The 18,147-nt window shown below is 48.7% G+C and overlaps 1 protein-coding gene across 3 annotated transcripts; it reads left to right on the forward strand.

Annotated features, from left to right (window-relative positions):
* Nucleotides 1-375: 375 nt before the first annotated feature.
* Gsg1 (germ cell associated 1) lies at nucleotides 376-17,364 on the forward strand. Of its 3 annotated transcripts, XM_048432440.3 has the most exons (7): nucleotides 376-609; nucleotides 1,547-1,606; nucleotides 9,685-10,003; nucleotides 12,314-12,484; nucleotides 13,106-13,258; nucleotides 14,501-14,612; nucleotides 16,946-17,364. In XM_048432440.3, the coding sequence occupies exons 3-7, from the start codon at nucleotides 9,685-9,687 to the stop codon at nucleotides 17,286-17,288; spliced, it is 1,098 nt and encodes a 365-aa protein (XP_048288397.2). In that variant the 5' UTR covers nucleotides 376-609; nucleotides 1,547-1,606; the 3' UTR covers nucleotides 17,289-17,364. The 3 variants fall into 3 exon arrangements, with proteins under 3 accessions (XP_048288397.2, XP_048288398.2, XP_048288396.2); XM_048432441.3 differs by lacking the exon at nucleotides 1,547-1,606 and having other exon boundaries at nucleotides 12,314-12,361; XM_048432439.3 differs by lacking the exon at nucleotides 1,547-1,606 and having other exon boundaries at nucleotides 377-609.
* The last annotated feature ends 783 nt before the right edge of the window (nucleotides 17,365-18,147 follow it).

Raw genomic sequence — 18,147 nt, forward strand, 5'->3', positions numbered from 1 at the left:
GGTATTGTTGCATGCATTCACTTCACTGCTGTGAACAGGGATGTTAGAACGTTTTAAGACGTGGCTCACAACTGTAAATCTCTTTAACGGCAGTGTAGGCTGGTTGACACCACATGCCAGCCATCCCTAACGGTGCCAGCCACCCCTAACCTTCGGAGTTGTGTTTGAATGAACTTCCCAGTTCTTCTTTATGTACAATAAGCACTGATTGAAAGACCTCAGGAGGCATCTGGGTTTTGAGGGGTACCCAGTGTGCGTGCCCCTTCTCCCAACCTGGTCTTTCTGAGGTTGGGAGAGAGAGGTGGGTGGGGCATCAGGGGGGGAGAACCCAGCCTGCCACTGTGACATCACAGAGCAATGTCATTATAGCCCACCACCCCCCCACCACCCGGTGTCCTGCCTGAGAGCCATTCATCCTCTCCCAACTCACCGCATACCACCCTACCCCTCTGCTGGCAAGAGGGGACCTGGTGAGTCCTCTCCCTTGACACCCGAGCCACACAGCTGAGGAAGAACCATCAAGGAGACACTGAAACACCTGTTTCCGAAGGACCACAGTGAATGAGCAGTCCCTCCCCGCTGACTCAAAATGTTTGTCTCACCCAGGAGGTAGGTACACAGCTTTTGGAAATTGTGTAAATACTGATCAATTAATTTCGCTTACTTCACTGTTTGAGCCCCATCTTTCTTTCTTTCTTTTTTTTTTTTTTCAAGACAGGGTTTCTCTGTAGCTTTGGAGCCTGTCCTGGAACTAGCTCTTGTAGGCCAGGCTGGCCTCGAACACACAGAGATCCACCTGCCTCTGCCTCCTTAGTGCTGGGATTAAAGGCATGCGCCACAACCACCCAGCTTTAGCCCCCATCTTTAGTGGCAATGATACACACCTGAGCTCGGTGGGATGGGAGGGCAATGAAGGATTACTGGACAAGTGTGTTGAGAGGGTCAAGCTAAGCTAAGAAAGAGGCATTGGTGAGACTGTGGGGCTCTAAGCTCTCAAGCCAGCAGTGCAGGCTCGGGCAGCTACCCCAGACCAGAAGTAGCCACGGTGCCCACCATCAACTGGAAAGTCCTGGCAGACAGATATGAGCTGAACATGGTAGCAAAATTCAGAGCCTGAAATTTTATCTCTTCTCATTGGTTCTCTAGAGCGGGAACAGCAAGGTTACTGGGGGATCTGGTCGCTAATACGGAGCTAAGAATAAATATAAATTAAGCACAAAACACTTGAACCCTTGCCTCATTCTGAAGGCAGTTCCTGGTGTGACTGGCAAGCCGTGACTTTTATTAAAGGTGCCTGCCCTTTGCTGGTGGGATTTTAGTCTGAAAGGAGTCAATCTAGGGTTTGCAGGTTTGAATGCCCACCCCACCATGTCTACATGTGAGATCTGGTGCAAGTCAAAAACTGAATTCGACCCCTCTCTTATACAATGGAGACACCACCCCTGAATCTGGCGGGGTGAATGGGGCAATTAGTGAAGCAGCTAGCCCCTAACCTGGGAGCTCGGATGGTTTTTCCTTAGATTCCGCTTTCCTTTCACCTCTTTAGATCTTCAGAGCAAAACTATAGAGGACTCCCCACCTCCCCCATCACCTCTTGGGGAAGCAGGTAGGTAACCACTGGACCTCAGATGTGCTGAGGGCTTCATATCCCCAGCATTACCTCTCGCATCTACAAAACGAGGCTGGCAGGCCTACCTTGCCCCTTCATCAGAAAGGGATCAGGGACCCGCATCTTTGGGGGACAGGGAAATGCTTGACTTTGGGTTTGACAGCAGCCAGGTGGATCCTCACGCCAGGACATACAGGGTCTGAGTAATTTATCTCAGGATCCAATCCCTTCCCTGGGCCGGTACTCGCCTGTATCACAGGAGGCCAACGGGACGCAGGACCCACCCAAGGTCCAAGAAAGAGGAAGAAACCTCGTGGTTCCCTGCCACACCCGTCCTGGAAGTCCCAAACGCCTGCAGCGCAAGGGCGGGCCCTCACCAAACAATTCAAAACAGGCTTCTGGTGCGTCGCTGTGGCAACCACGCCCGCTGCTAGGCAACTGGGGCGCCGTAGTAAACGCCGCCAGGGTTACTCATTGCGGGGGTGGGGGGGAAGCATGGTGGGAAATCTCATCCGGCTCAAGCACCAAGGCAGAGGGTGGCGGTGACAGGAGAGAGGGAAGGAAACGATTAGGCGAGGGGACACACGCTTAGGTGGAAAGGGGTGACCCTGCACTGGCTGTGGACAGCAGCATCCTGGGCACCCCACTTCCTCATTGGATCCTACAGTCTCCTAGCAAGCCGGGCCAGCCCCGTCTGAGCAGTTACGCGCCCGCGCGCGCGTGAGCGATTGCTCCACAGGAAATGCAGATGTGGCTGCCGCTCTGATTCACTCCAGTGGCTTGGGGCATGGAAGAAAGGCTGGGGCTTCCTCTCCTGGAAATGACTACTATAGCAAAAGCCCTCCAACAATTCCATGGCAAAGCGGAAAGGGAAAGGCTCGAGGAAGCCTTTTCCTTTGGCCCTTCCCCCCTTCCCACTGAACTATAAATGAGAGTTCCCAGTACTCGTGACCCACCTTAGGAGCACTTGGGGTTATACAAGGGGGCCGGGCGGGGGGGGGGCGCTTACAAGCTGGGTACAGTTGAGAATGGGAGGTGTAGAGTTGAACACAGCACGAGCATTTGTAAGGTCATAATCTCTGGTTTCATCAATGAAATTCCGTGTCCCACAGTATATAATTCAAACTCAGAAGGCTCGAGCCACATCAAAAGGACCCCAATCTGCAGGGTATCAGCCCTCTTGAAAAGGACAGACGATATCCGACCTGTCACTGTTTCGAGTGATGTTTGTCCTTTGGTCAGAGTAAAGATAATAGTGGGAATGAGATCATTGCTATTTTCAGAGCCTTTGCTCATGGAAAAGCAGCAATGTTCCCACAGGTGAGAGGGAAAGTACCGACAGAAACTGTCTGTATGGAAGGCCTCTGATATGCCCCTTGGCCCTCCGGGGTCTTTCTGCGGCTCCCCATTGCTTCTGGACATGAATTGGGAAGAGTGTGTGTACTTGACACTCTTTGGATATGCGCTCATGCCTTTGCCCACTGGTTTCCCAACGGTGGTCATAGGCCTTGTTGTTAGCCTTCCGCAACTTGTTCATGGATGTTAAGACCGTGCTGGAGTCGACGATGTATAAAACATGGCCAATCACACTACATGCATTGCCTCAGAACAGAGAGAGTGGAAGCAACACACGGCACATGATGGGTTACAAGGAAGGTGACCAGCTGGTTCACGGAAGGTGCACCTGTCAGGAAGTGGAGGCACAGAAAACAGAGCCGTCCGCATCAGCCAGGGACAGTCAAAGCACTCAAATTCCACTCCGGCCTTTTGTGTTTTGAGTAACAGAAGGAGTTACCTAATGGGGTCGTGGGTCAAGAATTCTGGCCCCTGGGAGGACAGAGGAACTCTTGCCAGTCAGGGCAAACAAGAAGTCTGGATGGATGGCAAGGGGGGACAAAAACACTGGCTCCCTTAGCCCCAGGCTCCGGCGAGAGGTAAGCACACCTGCTCTTGCTCAGCATTCTTAATCACCTTGCCTTGACAGCGTCCTAGCAAGGCAATAAACTGAATGCCTGCCTACGAAGTATGTGTGTCCCAAGACCATCATTTCTCTTTATGCATATCTAGTAAAAACATTGTCATATGGTCTGGCGAAGTGTGACTGAGGACCTTAGCAAAAGGAGGTCCGTCCCAGGCCTTGGCATTGTGATGTCATTAATGGTGCGATGCATACACAGCCTCCTGGAAGCCACCCTAGAATCATTAATAGTCCCACACACCAAGTTTAAATACTGTGTCCAGATGTGGGATGTCCGTCTCTATACTGAGTTGTGAGCTTTTGAGTCGAGCCTAATTATCTTTGTTCCATTGACCAGCAATTACCTTTTCTGTTCTAAGAAAGGAAAGGAAAGGGGCGGGAAACAGCAAGAGTGAATTCCAATGAAAGGAAGTTAATGGCATGCTGGGTTCTGACCTTTTGTGGCAAGACAGAGAAACCTGTGTTTGTGTCAAGAAGAAGAAATTGGACATTGGGGCCCAAGGTTCTCGGGGAGACAGAGCTAAGACTGTTCACATCCAGCCAGCAGCCAGCCAGGCACCCACATAAAATGCACAGCCTAGGAATGGGGGGCTCAGAGCTGCTGTAAGTAGCTGCTAGCTACACTAGGCTTTTGGAAACCTTGAAGGAAAATAATACAAAATTGTAAATTCAGCTTGGGCAACAGGCCCTTGGAAGCAGCCCAAATAAGCCAGGGGCCCGGGAGATGGAGCTTCACAACCCACCTCTGGGCCTCCTCGCCTGCCACTCCCGTCCCCTTTTCCCTGAAGGAGGCAAACTTCGGGCTATTAAGGCTTCGGGGGTGCGGTTTATGGGCAGAGTAATAAAAGCCAAAGACACAGTGCTATGCCAAGCGGTGACTCAAGGCGGGATATGAGACGCGTCTCCAAGTATTTGAAGGGTGGAAGCGTGGCAAAGGGAAAAGAATTGGTCACTGTTCTGGGGTGGAGAGAGAATGAGGATACAATTAAGGAGAGAAAAATGTGCACAAAACTCATCAGGAAATGTTGGCTAACTGTATTTTCTGATACTGCGATGTCGTGTTTCCCATGGGAGGCATTTGAGGATCTGTTGAGTCACTGAGAATTGGAACTGGCCACTAAAGAATGTACTATAGGAAATACTCCTATTAAAAGGTCCTCCCGGGAGTGGCTGGACACCCCAAAGTTCATTCTAAGTCCTGAATTCCATAAGGCTGACACATGGCAGTCTGGAGATTCATATTTGGGGTGAAAGCCAGAGGAAGGAAAGAGAGTAGTTTTACAGAGAGAAGTAGCCACCTCCACCCACAATTTGCTGACTTGTAGGGAAGGGCAGAAATGAAAACATGAGAGTGCAGCGCCACCCAGCGGCACAAGGTAGCCATGCAGTCAGGAAAACAGCTTATCCCACAGCATCATGGGACCACAAAATTCCTGTGGCCTTCTCCTAAGGCGAAAGGGTTGACAGGGTGGTACATAAAACATATTCAGGGGCCTGCAAAATGGCTCAGCTGGTAGACAGGCTTGCCTCTGAGCCTGACAACCTGAGTGTGATTCCTGGAACCCACATGATAGAAAAAGAGAATCAAGTCCTCCCAGAGCTGTCTTCCACATGCGCCATGCCCCTGATACACACACACACACACACACACACACACACACACACACACACACACTAAAGTTAAAAGAAAAAAAGGAAAAAACTGCAAGACAGGCATGACAGGACAAAGCAAGCCACTTTTAAAGAACAATTGACTTTTTACACTCCAATTGAAAGGGGCAGGGGTGGTGTACGCCTTTAATCCCAGCATTCGGAGGCAGAGGCAGGCAGATCTTTGGAGTTCGAGGCCAGCCTGGTTTACAAGTTTCAGGAGAGCCAGGACTACACAGGCGAAACCCTGTCTCAGAAAAGAGAGAGAGAGAGAGAGAGAGAGAGAGAGAGAGAGAGAGAGAAGAAAGAGAGAGAGAAAAAGAAAGAAACTGAGGCATTCTGGGTAGAAAGAAGAGAGCAATCTGTAAACTCTGAGGACAGAAAGAATGACTTGTGCCTCTCTCTAGTGGCTGCCGAGAGGATAATGCTCCACTCCTTAAGAGTTGGTTGACTTCATCATCATCATCATCATTATTGAAATTTGTTTTGTGGAAAATAAGATGTTCATTCCTTGATTGAGAGTTGGGGGAATGGTGGCCATTATACAGCCATCACATGGCTAACCCTGGAGCTTCTCCCAGACATCAGTACTGCCCCATCCTCATCTCCACCCAGCAGGCTCAGCATCCCACACAGAAAGAAGCAACAGTTTGTGAACTGCCTAGAAGGTGGAAAACACACAGAAACACCCAACGCTGCTCCCTAGGGGAGGCTGGGGAGCAATGACAGCGGATCCAGATATTCTGTGCATTGCTACAAAAATCAAGCCCCGTCCACTCACACCACTTACCTACGGAACAACGAGGAGAGGGGACGTAAACCACCCTTTATTTTTTACAGAAAGTCCCCTCTGCAAATGCGGATCCGTGCTGCTCTGTGCTGAATTTCAGCTCCCCGACTGGCAAGTTCTCTGGCATAATCTCCAAGAACAGCTGGGCTGGGGTTGCACCGTCGGTTATTAAATGTCCGCGTTCACTGCATAGCAGCTTTTAATCAGGAGGCACGGCACAAAGTCTGAGCTAGGAGGGGAGCGGTGGGAAGGCAAGGGAGGAGGGAGCGAACCCGACTTTCACTTTTGCTACGTTGCACCAAAGAGACTTGTTCAGATGACGCCCTTCCATCCTTCCAGACGGGCTACACGACGCTGACCATGGCCAAGGTAACCAGCCTCCCCCTTTTATTTTTTCACAGGAGAAGCCTTGGCACCTGGGTCTTTAGATCTATCAACTGGCTGTCCTTGTTATACACAAATGCCGTGCTTTTCTGTTAATGTACATCGATGTGAGCGCGGCTGCAGTGGTGGCGCCTATGGCGCTGCTGCTATTCGGTCTCTTGTCTAGAAAGTAGAGAGTCACCTTGGGAAGGTGTGTGTGAGCACAGGCAAAGGCAGAGCTTCCCTTAGGCTGTGTCACTCAGTCTAGACTCACTTTAAGGAAACTTGTAAGATGAGCTGTGTTCTTCCGATTTGAGTAAGGCATGTGACCAAAGATGTGGCGAGATGGACGAGAGTTGTGGAAAAGGCTCCTGAATGAGATGTCACTTCTTTAAGTATCTGAGACTCCTGAATGAGATGTCCCTTTAAGTATCTGGGGTTGAGGAAGCTCAGCAGAGTGCTTCCCTGGCATGCAAAGTCATGGACAGTGGGATACACACCTGAAATTCTAGCACTTGAGAGATGGAGGCAGGGGGGATACCAAGTTCAAGGTCAACCTCTAGGTGTCTAACTCTGGTCAGGTTGAGGTCACAAACTCTGAGACCCTGTCTACAGTAAGTGGAGGAGGGAGAGGACATGAAGAGACAAGGCCCCTTTCCGCGGTGGGCGTTCTTTCAGGACAGAGACTGAGTCAGTTCAAGTAGAGCATCCTTTGTTCCTCAAGTCACCTTGGCCATAATTTGCTTGTCATCTCAATTGAAGCCACAGGTGTGTGTAAGCCTTAATATTCTTTTTTATATCTGAGTAACCTGGAGGAACATGGTTCCTTGAAATGGACTGGATATAATTCCAAGATCTGTTCTGGTGTGGGGTGGTGTAGATGACCCATTAAGGCCGAATAGCACTATTAAAACTGAACCCTGGGGTGAGAGATTCGGAACGGCCTAGATCGCTAGTTTGGTCTTTTTATAGCATAATTAGTGAAGATGTTTTACCAGCAAGCAGTGGATATCAGGTAACTAGAAAGGACATCCACCCCAGAGATGCCTGTCCATCACATCTGGTGGATGCTGCAGTTTTCACAGGGGCTGAGATACTGGACCAACCTACATGACTACCCATAGGTGGATAAAAAAAAAATCATAAAACTTTGAAGGAAAGTAGATAAAGTAGGGAAAAAATACATTAAATGAAATGAGTCAAACCCAAAAATAACTTTAAAATAGCTTTTAATTTCTATATATGGATGACAAAAAGAGAGGATCATGAGGAGGGGAAAAGATGTAAATGGAAGGAGGGAATGTGTAATAAAATGAAAGCGAGGCTGCGGAGGGGCTGGTGGCAGCGAGCAGTGGGGGAGGGGACCAAGCCCAAGCAGAACAAATGAAAATGCCACTGGGGCGCCTCCTACTTTGCTAATTTTAAGACTGAATGACTGAAAAACCAGGAAAGGTAACTCATGGACGGCTAACACATTTGTCCTCGGTCAAGGTCACACAGAGTCTCACAAAGACTGGCATTATCCGACGGAGTTAATTTATTGAACGCTTTTAAGCCACATAGGCAGACAGTTTCCAGGAACAATTTATTCTTCCGTTTCATAGTTTGGATATTTTTATAATGACCACCTTATGTTCGCTACAGCCCCAAATAACACCATGTGTGGTATGCACTGCATTTGTCCCTGGATTCCAAAGGACAGAGGGTCATGGTTTAAGCTGCTAAGTAGATTCTGCTAAGCTGGGGTAATGTAGATTGCTGGGTTGTGTATTTGCCTGTGATGTTATTTACATCTCTTAAACTAAGCAGATTGAGGTCTGATTAATTCTGCTAGGAGAGATCCCATCAGCTCAAGATGGTTTACTCTAAGAACCATCTGGAAACTAAGCTTGAGCTTCTTCCTACTCCCCACATATTAAAGAACCTTAGGATACTCAAGACTGATCACAATTATTTTCCTAAATAAAATTCAACCCAAATCACATAATGAGGTTGACAAGGTGAATGTTGGTCTTTGTTTTTGAGACAGGATTTGATGTAGTTCAGGCTGACTTCAAAGTCACTAAGTTGCTGGGATGATCCTCCTGCCTCCACCTCTCCAGTGCTGGGACCACAGGTGTGCACCACCACACTGGGTTTCAATTGTGCTAGAGATCAAACCCAGGGTTTCACTCACACTAAGCAAACACTCAAAATGAGTTACATACCTTCTGCCATCTTTTATCATGAAGGCATCAAACTTCCACTGGCTTTCCCTGGGGGGGGTAATAAGCTGATAATATATACACACCATGGAGTTATATTCAGCTATAAGGAACAAACTTATAATGTTATTTACAGGAAAAATAAGTGAAACTGGTGGGCAACTTGGTAAGCTAAATGAACCAGACTCAGAAAGACAAATGTTACATGTTTCTTCTCATTTCTATAAATATATATGTATAGATATATGTGTGTCTATAGGGCATAAATATAGAAGGGAAACTATGTGGGCAAAGGAAAGGAGGGAGAGGAGGGTGTCAGAGAGGATGAAAGGGGAGGGATAAATAATTCATGATTTCTCTTAAATACAGACTCTAGACTGAACAATGCATATTGCATATGACATGAAAGCAGAGACAATAGGATTATTTAGGGAAGAGGAAGGGACCAGCAGGAGCATGAGGGGACAAGGAAAGGCTGGAGGGGGCAAATATAAGCAAAATACAATGATAAACGTGTCTGGAAATATGACCATAAAACCCACTACTTTATACATGAACAAATAATTATATAAAGGACCCCCCAAAAGAGGCCGGCTAGCTCAGAGTGTCCCCTTGCTGCCTCTGCCTGAGGATATGTGCTGTGACTATGATACTGAGGTGGTTTCCCACCCAGACGCACATGCTTGAATTCCATGTGGCTTGGCAGTCAGAAGCCGGGCTAGCGTGGGGCTCACCTGCCTTCTAAAGTGGATAAGTATAACACCGCCCTGCTCGCAACCAGGTCACTTTGACATGAGCATCCCTTGTGATAATGTCCCCCGTCTGGTATCACTTGATCCTTCTGTCAATCTGTCCAGTGTCTATCCCGCTGTCACTCTGCCTATGCAAATTACTGCTGCCCTGCCAGAGCCACACAGGGCTCAATCTCAGTGAGCACCCATCGCTACAGCGCTGGTTCCTGGCCACACTGATGCACAGCAGCTTTCACGGGGCTCCTGGAGAAAGCTCAGTGTTAAAGGAAAGAGGGGTGGCTGAGGCCCTGAGAGCAAGCGCTCCAGCTGACTCCCTGCCCCCTGCTTGTGTGTTGCAGATGGAACTCCAGAAGGGTTCCCCTGTCCAACGGATCTTCATATCTGCCATCTTCAACATGTTATCACTCGGCCTCTCCGCAGCATCCCTGCTCAGCAGCGAGTGGGTTGTGGGCACACAGAAGGTGCCCAAGCCCCTGTGCGGGCAAGGTCTGGCAGCCAAGTGCTTTGACATGCCGATGTCCGTGGATGGGGGCGTCACCAACACATCAGCCCAGGAGGTGGTACAATACACCTGGGAGACTGGGGATGACCGGTTCTCCTTCCTTGCCTTCCGCAGTGGCATGTGGCTATCCTGTGAGGAAACCGTGGAAGAACCAGGTAACACCCTCGCACCTGCTACACAGCTTGGTCTGCTTTATCAATTACATTTCTATTTGTGTCGTGTATGGGTATGTATGGGGGTACGCACACACATGTGGAGGTGAGAGGACGAGGTGTAGCGTGGGAGTCAATCTCAAGCAGTCAGCGTGGCAAGCATGCACCTTTACCCACTGAGCCATCTCATCTGCCTTTAAAAAATATGTTTTTGAAGATAATGCCTCATTTTATAACCCAGGCTATCATAGAACTAACTATGTAGATCTGGCTGACCTAGAATTTGCCACAATCCACCTGCTTTGACTTCTAGAGTACTCATATTACAGATAAGAGATCCACACCAGGCGAGGGCAGGGAGTTTCAGAATCTTTTGCAGGCAAAGAAACCCCATTAGGCCTGAGAAGAGTCTGAGAAGCAATAGGAAGGTCCACACTTTCCCCAAACCCTGATGAGCCTCATGCCCGAGCCCCACTTTCTAATTATCTCTTCTCCATGGCCCCTCTTAAAGTCAAATGTCCCTGAGGCTCTTCAGCTCCTCCAGCTTCAGTAGACCCAGGTTAACGAAGCCTGTGAACACGTCAGATTTGAATTAGTAGAACCTTCATGCTAGTGGGCTACAGTCGCCGCTTAGAAACAACCTGAGCTCTGCCCAGCTGGACCCTCGCACAAATAACTTCATTTCCGTAGGCCGAGATTTTCCTGTTAGATAAAAAGGGCTGGGGTGATCTAAGGGCTCTCTTCTTCCAGGCTAGGGATTTGTGTTTTGATTTAAAAGGTAAGGGGAAACTCTAGTGGCGTACTCCTATAGAGCCAACCCTCCAGAGGCCTAGGCAGGAGGATGGGGAGCATCCTGGACTACCTAGCGAGAGCATCTCAAACCGCTAAGGGTTGGAGATGCAGTGCTGTGGCTGGGTGGTTAGCATATGTCAGCCCTGTGTTGGGTTCCCAGAATTTCAAAATGAATTAATGGATGAAGATGATGGGTAGATAGATATTTAGGGATGGGGGGGAGAGAGATGATAGATTAGATAGATAGATAGATAGACAGACAGATAGACATAAAGATGGACAGATGATGGATGGATGAGTAGATGGATAGATTAGATGATAGAATAGATGAATAGATGGATGGATGGATGGATGGATGGATGGATGGATGGATGGATGGATGGATGCATAGATAGATAGATAGATAGATAGATAGATAGATAGATAGATAGATAGACAGACAGACAGACATAAAGATGGACAGATGATGGATGGATGAGTAGATGGATAGATTAGATGATAGAATAGATGGATAGATGGATGGATGGGTGGGTGGGTGGATGGATGGATGGATGGATGGATAGATAGATAGATAGATAGATAGATAGATAGATAGATAGATAGATAGACAGACAGACAGACATAAAGATGGACAGATGATGGATGGATGAGTAGATGGATAGATTAGATGATAGAATAGATGGATAGATGGATGGATGGGTGGGTGGGTGGATGGATGGATGGATGGATGGATAGCTAGATAGATAGATAGATAGATAGATAGATAGATAGATAGATAGATAGATAGATAGATAGATAGATTTTAGGGGGTCCTGAAGTACATGGTTCTGTAAGAATGCCCTGGAGGAGCTGTAGACAGATGCTCCCAAGTTTCTTGCCACTTACTGAAAACACTGCTCAATTCACACTAGTCAGTGTGTGCCTTAGACTAGGGTGGCAGGGAAGATAGGTAGATCCGGCCTCCAGCTCCTCCTCTTCCCTATTGACAACATTTAAGTCACAGCGGGGCCTGGGAAGAGAGGACATGGTGGCAATGTATTTTCTAAAACCTGAGATCATATTCAACTTGATACTGAAATTCCTACAAAGTGGGCTAAGGGAAAAAAGACCCGGGAGGGAAATAAAAATGGGGAGATTGAGGAAGAGAGAGTGAGAAAATGAGAGGTCAGACACACACATCGGTAGCCTCATGTCACCTAACACTGGCCAAGCCAACATTCTGCAAACAGGTTTGGGTCATTCTGATCCAGCTGCAAAGCTTGTCAACCTTAAGACAGGAAACCGGAACCCTGTCCTACAAAGACAGTCTCAGAAAAGCATTATCTTCACAATCAGAGATGAAGACCAGGACTCTTGGGTGGCTCATTGGTGGGTGCAATCTCTCCTGTTTTCAAAACAAGACACCACCACCAAATGAGGGGCTGTGTCAGAGCAAAGACAGCAAGGCTGGGAGTGGGGTGGGACCTCTCTATCCCCACAGCCCCAGAAAGTCCTTATGACACTGACCTTCGTGTGTTTTAGGGGAGAAGTGCCGACGTTTCATTGAACTCACACCACCAGCCCAGAGAGGTGAGAAAGGACTACTGGAATTTGCCACGTTGCAAGGCTCATATCACCCCGCTCTCCGATTTGGAGGGAAGTGGTTGATGGAGAAGGCCTCGCTCCTCCTCCTCCCCTTGGGGCCCGTGGCAAGTACGTGTTCAGGAACTGGAGACCCGGGTCTTTCTGGATCGAAACTGCACTACGACCTCCTTTTTCTACCTCTGAGCCCCGCGGGCTGGCAGGCATCTCTCCTAAAATTTCAAAAAGACAGCAGCACCCAACCCAGGACACAAGCTGAAGAGTTTATGGCCTTGTCCTCCCTTTTGTATTATTGTGGGAGGAGGGATGGCCTTTTTGTTTGTTTGTTTCCTTGAGGTAGCCAGAGTAGCCTTGAGAAACCACTCTTCCTGCTTCTACCACCCTGCTAGTGGAATCGCTGGTAGATGCCACCTTGCCTAAGTTTGTTTTACCAAAAGAGAAGTGAGAGGTTGGGAGAATGTTTGGGAGAATAAAAACGTAAACCCCAATTAAAGAGAAAGCCACGAATGAGGATCGGCACAGGGTTTATGAAAACGGAGCCATCTGTTGGGCAGCTGAGCTTAGTTTTACAGCCCATTACACGGGTTCTTCCTAGACACCACCGGGTGCTGAGTTCAGCTTCGTCTCTCTCTCCTCCTGTCCCCCTGGGCCTCTGACTTCTGGTGGGCACTGGTGTCCACAGTGATTACTAACTACTGTCCGGGTGGGGTTCCTTCTCCTGGCCTTTTGCAGAGGTCCTCTGGTTATCACTGGGAGCCCAAATTGCCTACATCGGACTTCAGTTCGTTAGCTTCTTCCTGCTACTGACAGATCTGCTGCTCACCAGTAACCCTGGCTGTGGGCTCAAGCTGAATGCCTTTGCAGCCATCTCCTTGGTCCTATCAGGTGAGCGAGCACAGAGCGGCAGAGGGGGGTTCCTTGCGGTGCTCCTTGAGATGTTGTCTTTTGCTGTTTTGCTTTGCCCACACTGTGAGGTGGAGCCCAGGGCCTTTCTATGGAAGCTAAGCTAGACTCACTGTATAGCTAGCTGGCTGGCTGGCTTCAAGCTTCCAAGCGAGACCTGGGACTAGAGGTGTATGTCACCATGGCTTGGCTCACAGGGGTCCCTTTGAAGTACCATTTTCAAGGCTTGGGTCTTTTTCCTTGATGAGAGGAGGAAGGGACTGGAAAACCAAGGATTTGAGAGTAGGAGCTGGGGAGATGGCTCTTACTGCTCAGGTTGGGGACATGAGTCAGAATCTCTAGCACCCAAATAAAAAGCCAGGCACAGTCACTTCCTCCTGGAACTTCAGCTATGGGCATGGAAATACCAGACAGGAGGATCACTAGGGCTTGCTGGCCAGCTAGCCTAGGCAAAAAGCAGTGAGTTCCAGATTCAGTAAGAAACCCTGTCTAGCCGGGTGGTGGTGGCACACACCTTTAATCCCAATACTCAGGAGGTAGAGGCAGACAGATCTCTATGAGTTCGAGGCCAGCCTGGTCTACAGAGAGAGTTCTAGAATAGTCAAGGCTACACTGAGAAACCTTGTCTTGGAAAAAAAAAGAAAGAAACCCTGAATCTAGGGAATTAAGGTGAAAAGCAACAGAAGAAACCCAACAACCTCTGTGTGCTTATGCACAGACACTTGCACACACTCATGGACACACGTGCACACACGCACACAACCACACACAGCGAGAAGCAGCAGAAGACACTGTGAAACTATCTTTATATGCCGACTTCCAGGTCCCTTCATTTGCCAGCTTTCTCAACATGGAAAGCCTTCAGCTCAGTTTGCTTTCCAACTGGAATATACAGCTATCCCCATGTAATTGTTGGACAACATCTAAAGTAAGATCTTACACACACACACACACACACACACACACACACACACACACTCTGAAGGCTAAAGGGTAGGAAGAAGTCAAAATGAGCAACAACCATGACAGACTGACTCAGATTTTGCCACAGTTCTCAGACAAAAGTTTGGGCTGATCGTTGTAAAGATAGACATGCAAGGAGGCACCCTCCCCTAGACTAGTTTCCCCGGAAATGTGATGGCAAAGGAGTCACGGATGCCCTGACATAGGGACCCGGATGCCAACAGACTTCTCCAAGGCCTCTGTCTCCTGCTCCCTCCACAGGCCTTCTGGGGATGGTGGCCCACATGACGTATTCACAAGTCTTCCAGGCAACTGCCACTTTAGGTCCGGACGACTGGAGACCGCACTCTTGGAATTATGGCTGGGCATTCTAGTGAGTACTCTCATCCCCCCAGCTTTCGCAGCCTAACTCCACAACTGTGCACAGGATTTTCCACCCTCAGCTGGATCTACCTCCTTCCCTTGTCCTCCTCCTCCATCAGCCCAAGGTGGGCTGAAGCAGGGGGATATCTTCTCCCTCCCTGCCTTCAGAGGGTAAACAGAACATTCTTCTCACTTGCTTTGAGGATGCGACCCGGTTTCCTGTTCAGCAGTTAGTTGCTTCGCTGTCTGACCTACATACAGTCCTTGAAGGCAAGGCTGGTTTTATAAGGCTTGAATGAACTGCTATATGCTCTGTATTTTATGATTCAGGGTTTTAGAGAAATGGACAGTAATTATAATCATGAAATTAGGATTGAATTCCACCTGATCTACTATTGATGGTCCTCAGCTGAAATCTCTCCCATCCATTACATATTCCCTTATTCCAAGACTAACTGCTTCCTAACTCCGGATCTCCAGTCAGCTCCACTGTAACTGCATAGCATTGGCTGTCAGCACCTTCACCACATCCATGAGGACAGTGCTAGAGCTCCAAGTGCGGGCACACAAAGGGTGTCACCTAACGCCCTGTTGTCTCACACATCATCACTGCTTGTTTCTGCATCCTGACCTTAAAAACTAAGGACTCAAGCATTTTAAACGTCCTTGGGTGTAGACGGGGGCTGCTTGTTCACTTTTTGGCCGCCCAGACCCAAAATAATTACACAGAAACTATATTAATTACAACACTGCTTGGCCTCAATAGCTTAGGCTTCTTATTAAGTAACTCTGACATCTTAAATTAACCCATTCTTATTATTCTGTGTAAGGTTGTGGCTTACGGGGTAAAGTTTTGGCGTCTTTCTCCTTCAGCAGCTACATGACATCTCCCTGATTCTGCCTTCTTTCCTTCTCTATCTCGGCTTGGAATTCCCGCCAAGGCTGGCCATGAACTCCTGATTCTTACTTCTCAAGCGCTAGCATTACAGGCGCATCACCTTCAGCAGGTTCGGGGGGACACCACCTTTGCTTATATATCAAGTACTCTTTCCTTGCAACCCCCCCCCTTGATGAGGTCTTTCTCATCACTTTTGGTTTTGTTTTTAATTCTTCCCCTCTCTCCCTGGAGGAACATTCTCTACTCACTGCAGAGCTAACAACCCAGATTCACATAAACCGTCTCAGATAAGTGCTGAGGGCAGCAATGGCACAGAAAACGCACTATGCTTGCTGGGCTTCCGTTTCCTTCCTAATGCAGGTACAATGGAGGGCTTTTTCACAGCCGATCCTGTTTCCTCACACTGCAGTACACGCTTGCGATCCAGGACTCTAATTCATCCACCAGCCCTGTGTCTTGTTGGTTTCCCCCAGCAATCAGGCCCCCCTTTACACCCACTCTCAATCTTTCTTGCCATTAAAATGGTAGGGCTGGGTTGGTGAGATGGTTCGGTGAGTAAAGTAACTGCCATATAATCATAAGGACCTGAGTTCAAATTCCTGGGGCCCGTTTAGAACCCTCACACAGTAGTGCATGTGTCTATGATCCAGCAGTATGGAAAGGTGGGAGGCAGAGACACAGAATTCCTGAAAGCTCATTGGCCAGAGCCTGTGTCCTCAGTGTCCACAACAAAAGAGAGGTAACTGCCTCAAACACGGTGGAAGTTAAGGTGGACCCAAGAGCCTGTACACAGACTCATATAGACAGAGAGACACACTCAGACTGACAGACCCTCCAGAATGACCACATATGGAATCTACTGTCATGGGCAACAAACGGGAACCTGCAGGACATCCCTCTCACCAGCCTTGGGCCTCCAAGCAGCCCCTTCTACCCTCACAAACCCTAGAACAGGGCTGTTTAGGGGTTTGGCTTTCCAGGTCTTTAGGAATGTGTTTGATGTTCGCTGGGGTGCTTTTTTCTTTCTCAGATCACCCAGCTTCCACTGTAAACGACCCCATGCCAAGAACCACAGTTTTCATAATAATCAAATCCCACTAGAGCAAAGTGCAATGCCTTCAGATCTGCAGTAACAAATGTAGTAACTCATGACTGACTCTCCAAAGGCTCAACTTTGAGGACAACTGAGTTCCAAGGAGCATTGGGCAGGAGAGGAACGATGGCTCCAGGGCGAGGGCACAGTGCATGAAGGGAAGAAAGAAGGGGTGGAGGGTACATTAGGTCTTGCCCATGGAAGAAAGCTAGAGGTCTGTGGGATCTAGATTGTGCAGGGGTTCACAGAGGTAGACACGACACAGACAGAGCCCAGTCTGTGGCAGAACAGACGCTACTTTGCTTTCCATAAAGCTGGACTCTTACTGTCCCTCCTCTGTGTTTGCCCCTAGCACGGCTTGGGTTTCCTTCACTTGCTGCATGGCGTCAGCTGTCACCACCTTCAACGCGTACACAAGGATGATGCTGGAGTTCCAGTGCAGGCATAGGAAGAGCTTCAAGCCCAGCCCCAGCTGTCTCATAGGCCACCACCGCTGCTTCCTCCCGCAGCTGACTTGTGCAGCCCACCCAGGGGAACCTTTGACCACCTGCCTTCAGTATCCCAACCATCCCATCCGCTCTGTCTCCGAAGGTATCGACCTCTACTCGGCGCTACAGGATAAGGAATTTCAACAAGGGGCCAGCCAGGAGCTAAAAGAAGTGGCTGGGTCATCATCGGTAGAAGAGCAGTGTTAGATGTTAAGCGGGTTTGGGGAGCAGGCTAAACCCGACCATCTGTGTTTGCTTATTAACAACATCCGCTTAAGCAAAAGTGTCTCCTGAGCCTTGTGTTTAGAAGTTAAGAATGAGAGAAGCTCGAGTTGTCCCCAGGACCTTGCCCTGCCCCTCTCCCTTGCCGCCACTTTGCTCTATACATCTCCCATGCATGGATCAGAATCCCCGTCCCTTTCCTGACTGCTCAGGGCTGGCTCTAGACTCCACAATGCAGATAAAAAGGCAGGTGCAACACAGTTCCCCCCTTTAAGGGTCTGATAAAGCCTGGTCAGCAGTCTGGAAGGAACGCTGGTGGCTCGGCTCACTGCCCTGGGACTTTTCTGGAGGTCACACACAGGAAGACAAACACGATTGACGGCATCTTGCATACTTCCAGACTAGTGTCTCGAATCCTCACAATAGCTGGTGGGGGAGCTGCTTTCTCTTCCAAAGGTCCTGGGCTCAACTTCCAGTGCCTGATATGCATGGTGGCTAACAACTGTAAGGTCAGTTCCAGGGGCTCTCATGCCCTCTCCCAGCCCCCACAGACACACAGGCAGGAAATCACCCATATGCATAAATTTCAAAACTTTTAAAAAACTAGGCTGGCTAAAGGGCTCAGTAGGTAAAAGTGCCTGCTGCACAACCTACATCCTGGACTTGATTCCAGGGTCCTACAGCGAAAGAAAACTGAATCCGAGAGATGTCTTCCAACATCCACACATATGCATGACACACACATTAATAATAAAATTTTAAAAACAAAAACATTATTAAATATGACCCTAGAAGCCATTGGAAGATCACATGATATGTGATATATAGCCTATAGGACCAGGCT

Source organism: Myodes glareolus, chromosome 3 (assembly GCF_982192425.1).
Source record: "Myodes glareolus chromosome 3, mMyoGla1.1, whole genome shotgun sequence".
NCBI classification, from domain to species: domain Eukaryota; kingdom Metazoa; phylum Chordata; class Mammalia; order Rodentia; family Cricetidae; genus Myodes; species Myodes glareolus.

Bases quoted from the DNA above. Each gene is read 5' to 3' on its own strand.
- Gsg1 (XM_048432439.3), top strand. From the start codon at position 562: ATGAGCAGTCCCTCCCCGCTGACTCAAAATGTTTGTCTCACCCAGGAG. The intron at 10,004-12,313 runs GTAACACCCTCG...CGTGTGTTTTAG, and splicing joins GGAAACCGTGGAAGAACCAG to GGGAGAAGTGCCGACGTTTC. The intron at 12,485-13,105 runs GTACGTGTTCAG...GGCCTTTTGCAG, and splicing joins CCCCTTGGGGCCCGTGGCAA to AGGTCCTCTGGTTATCACTG.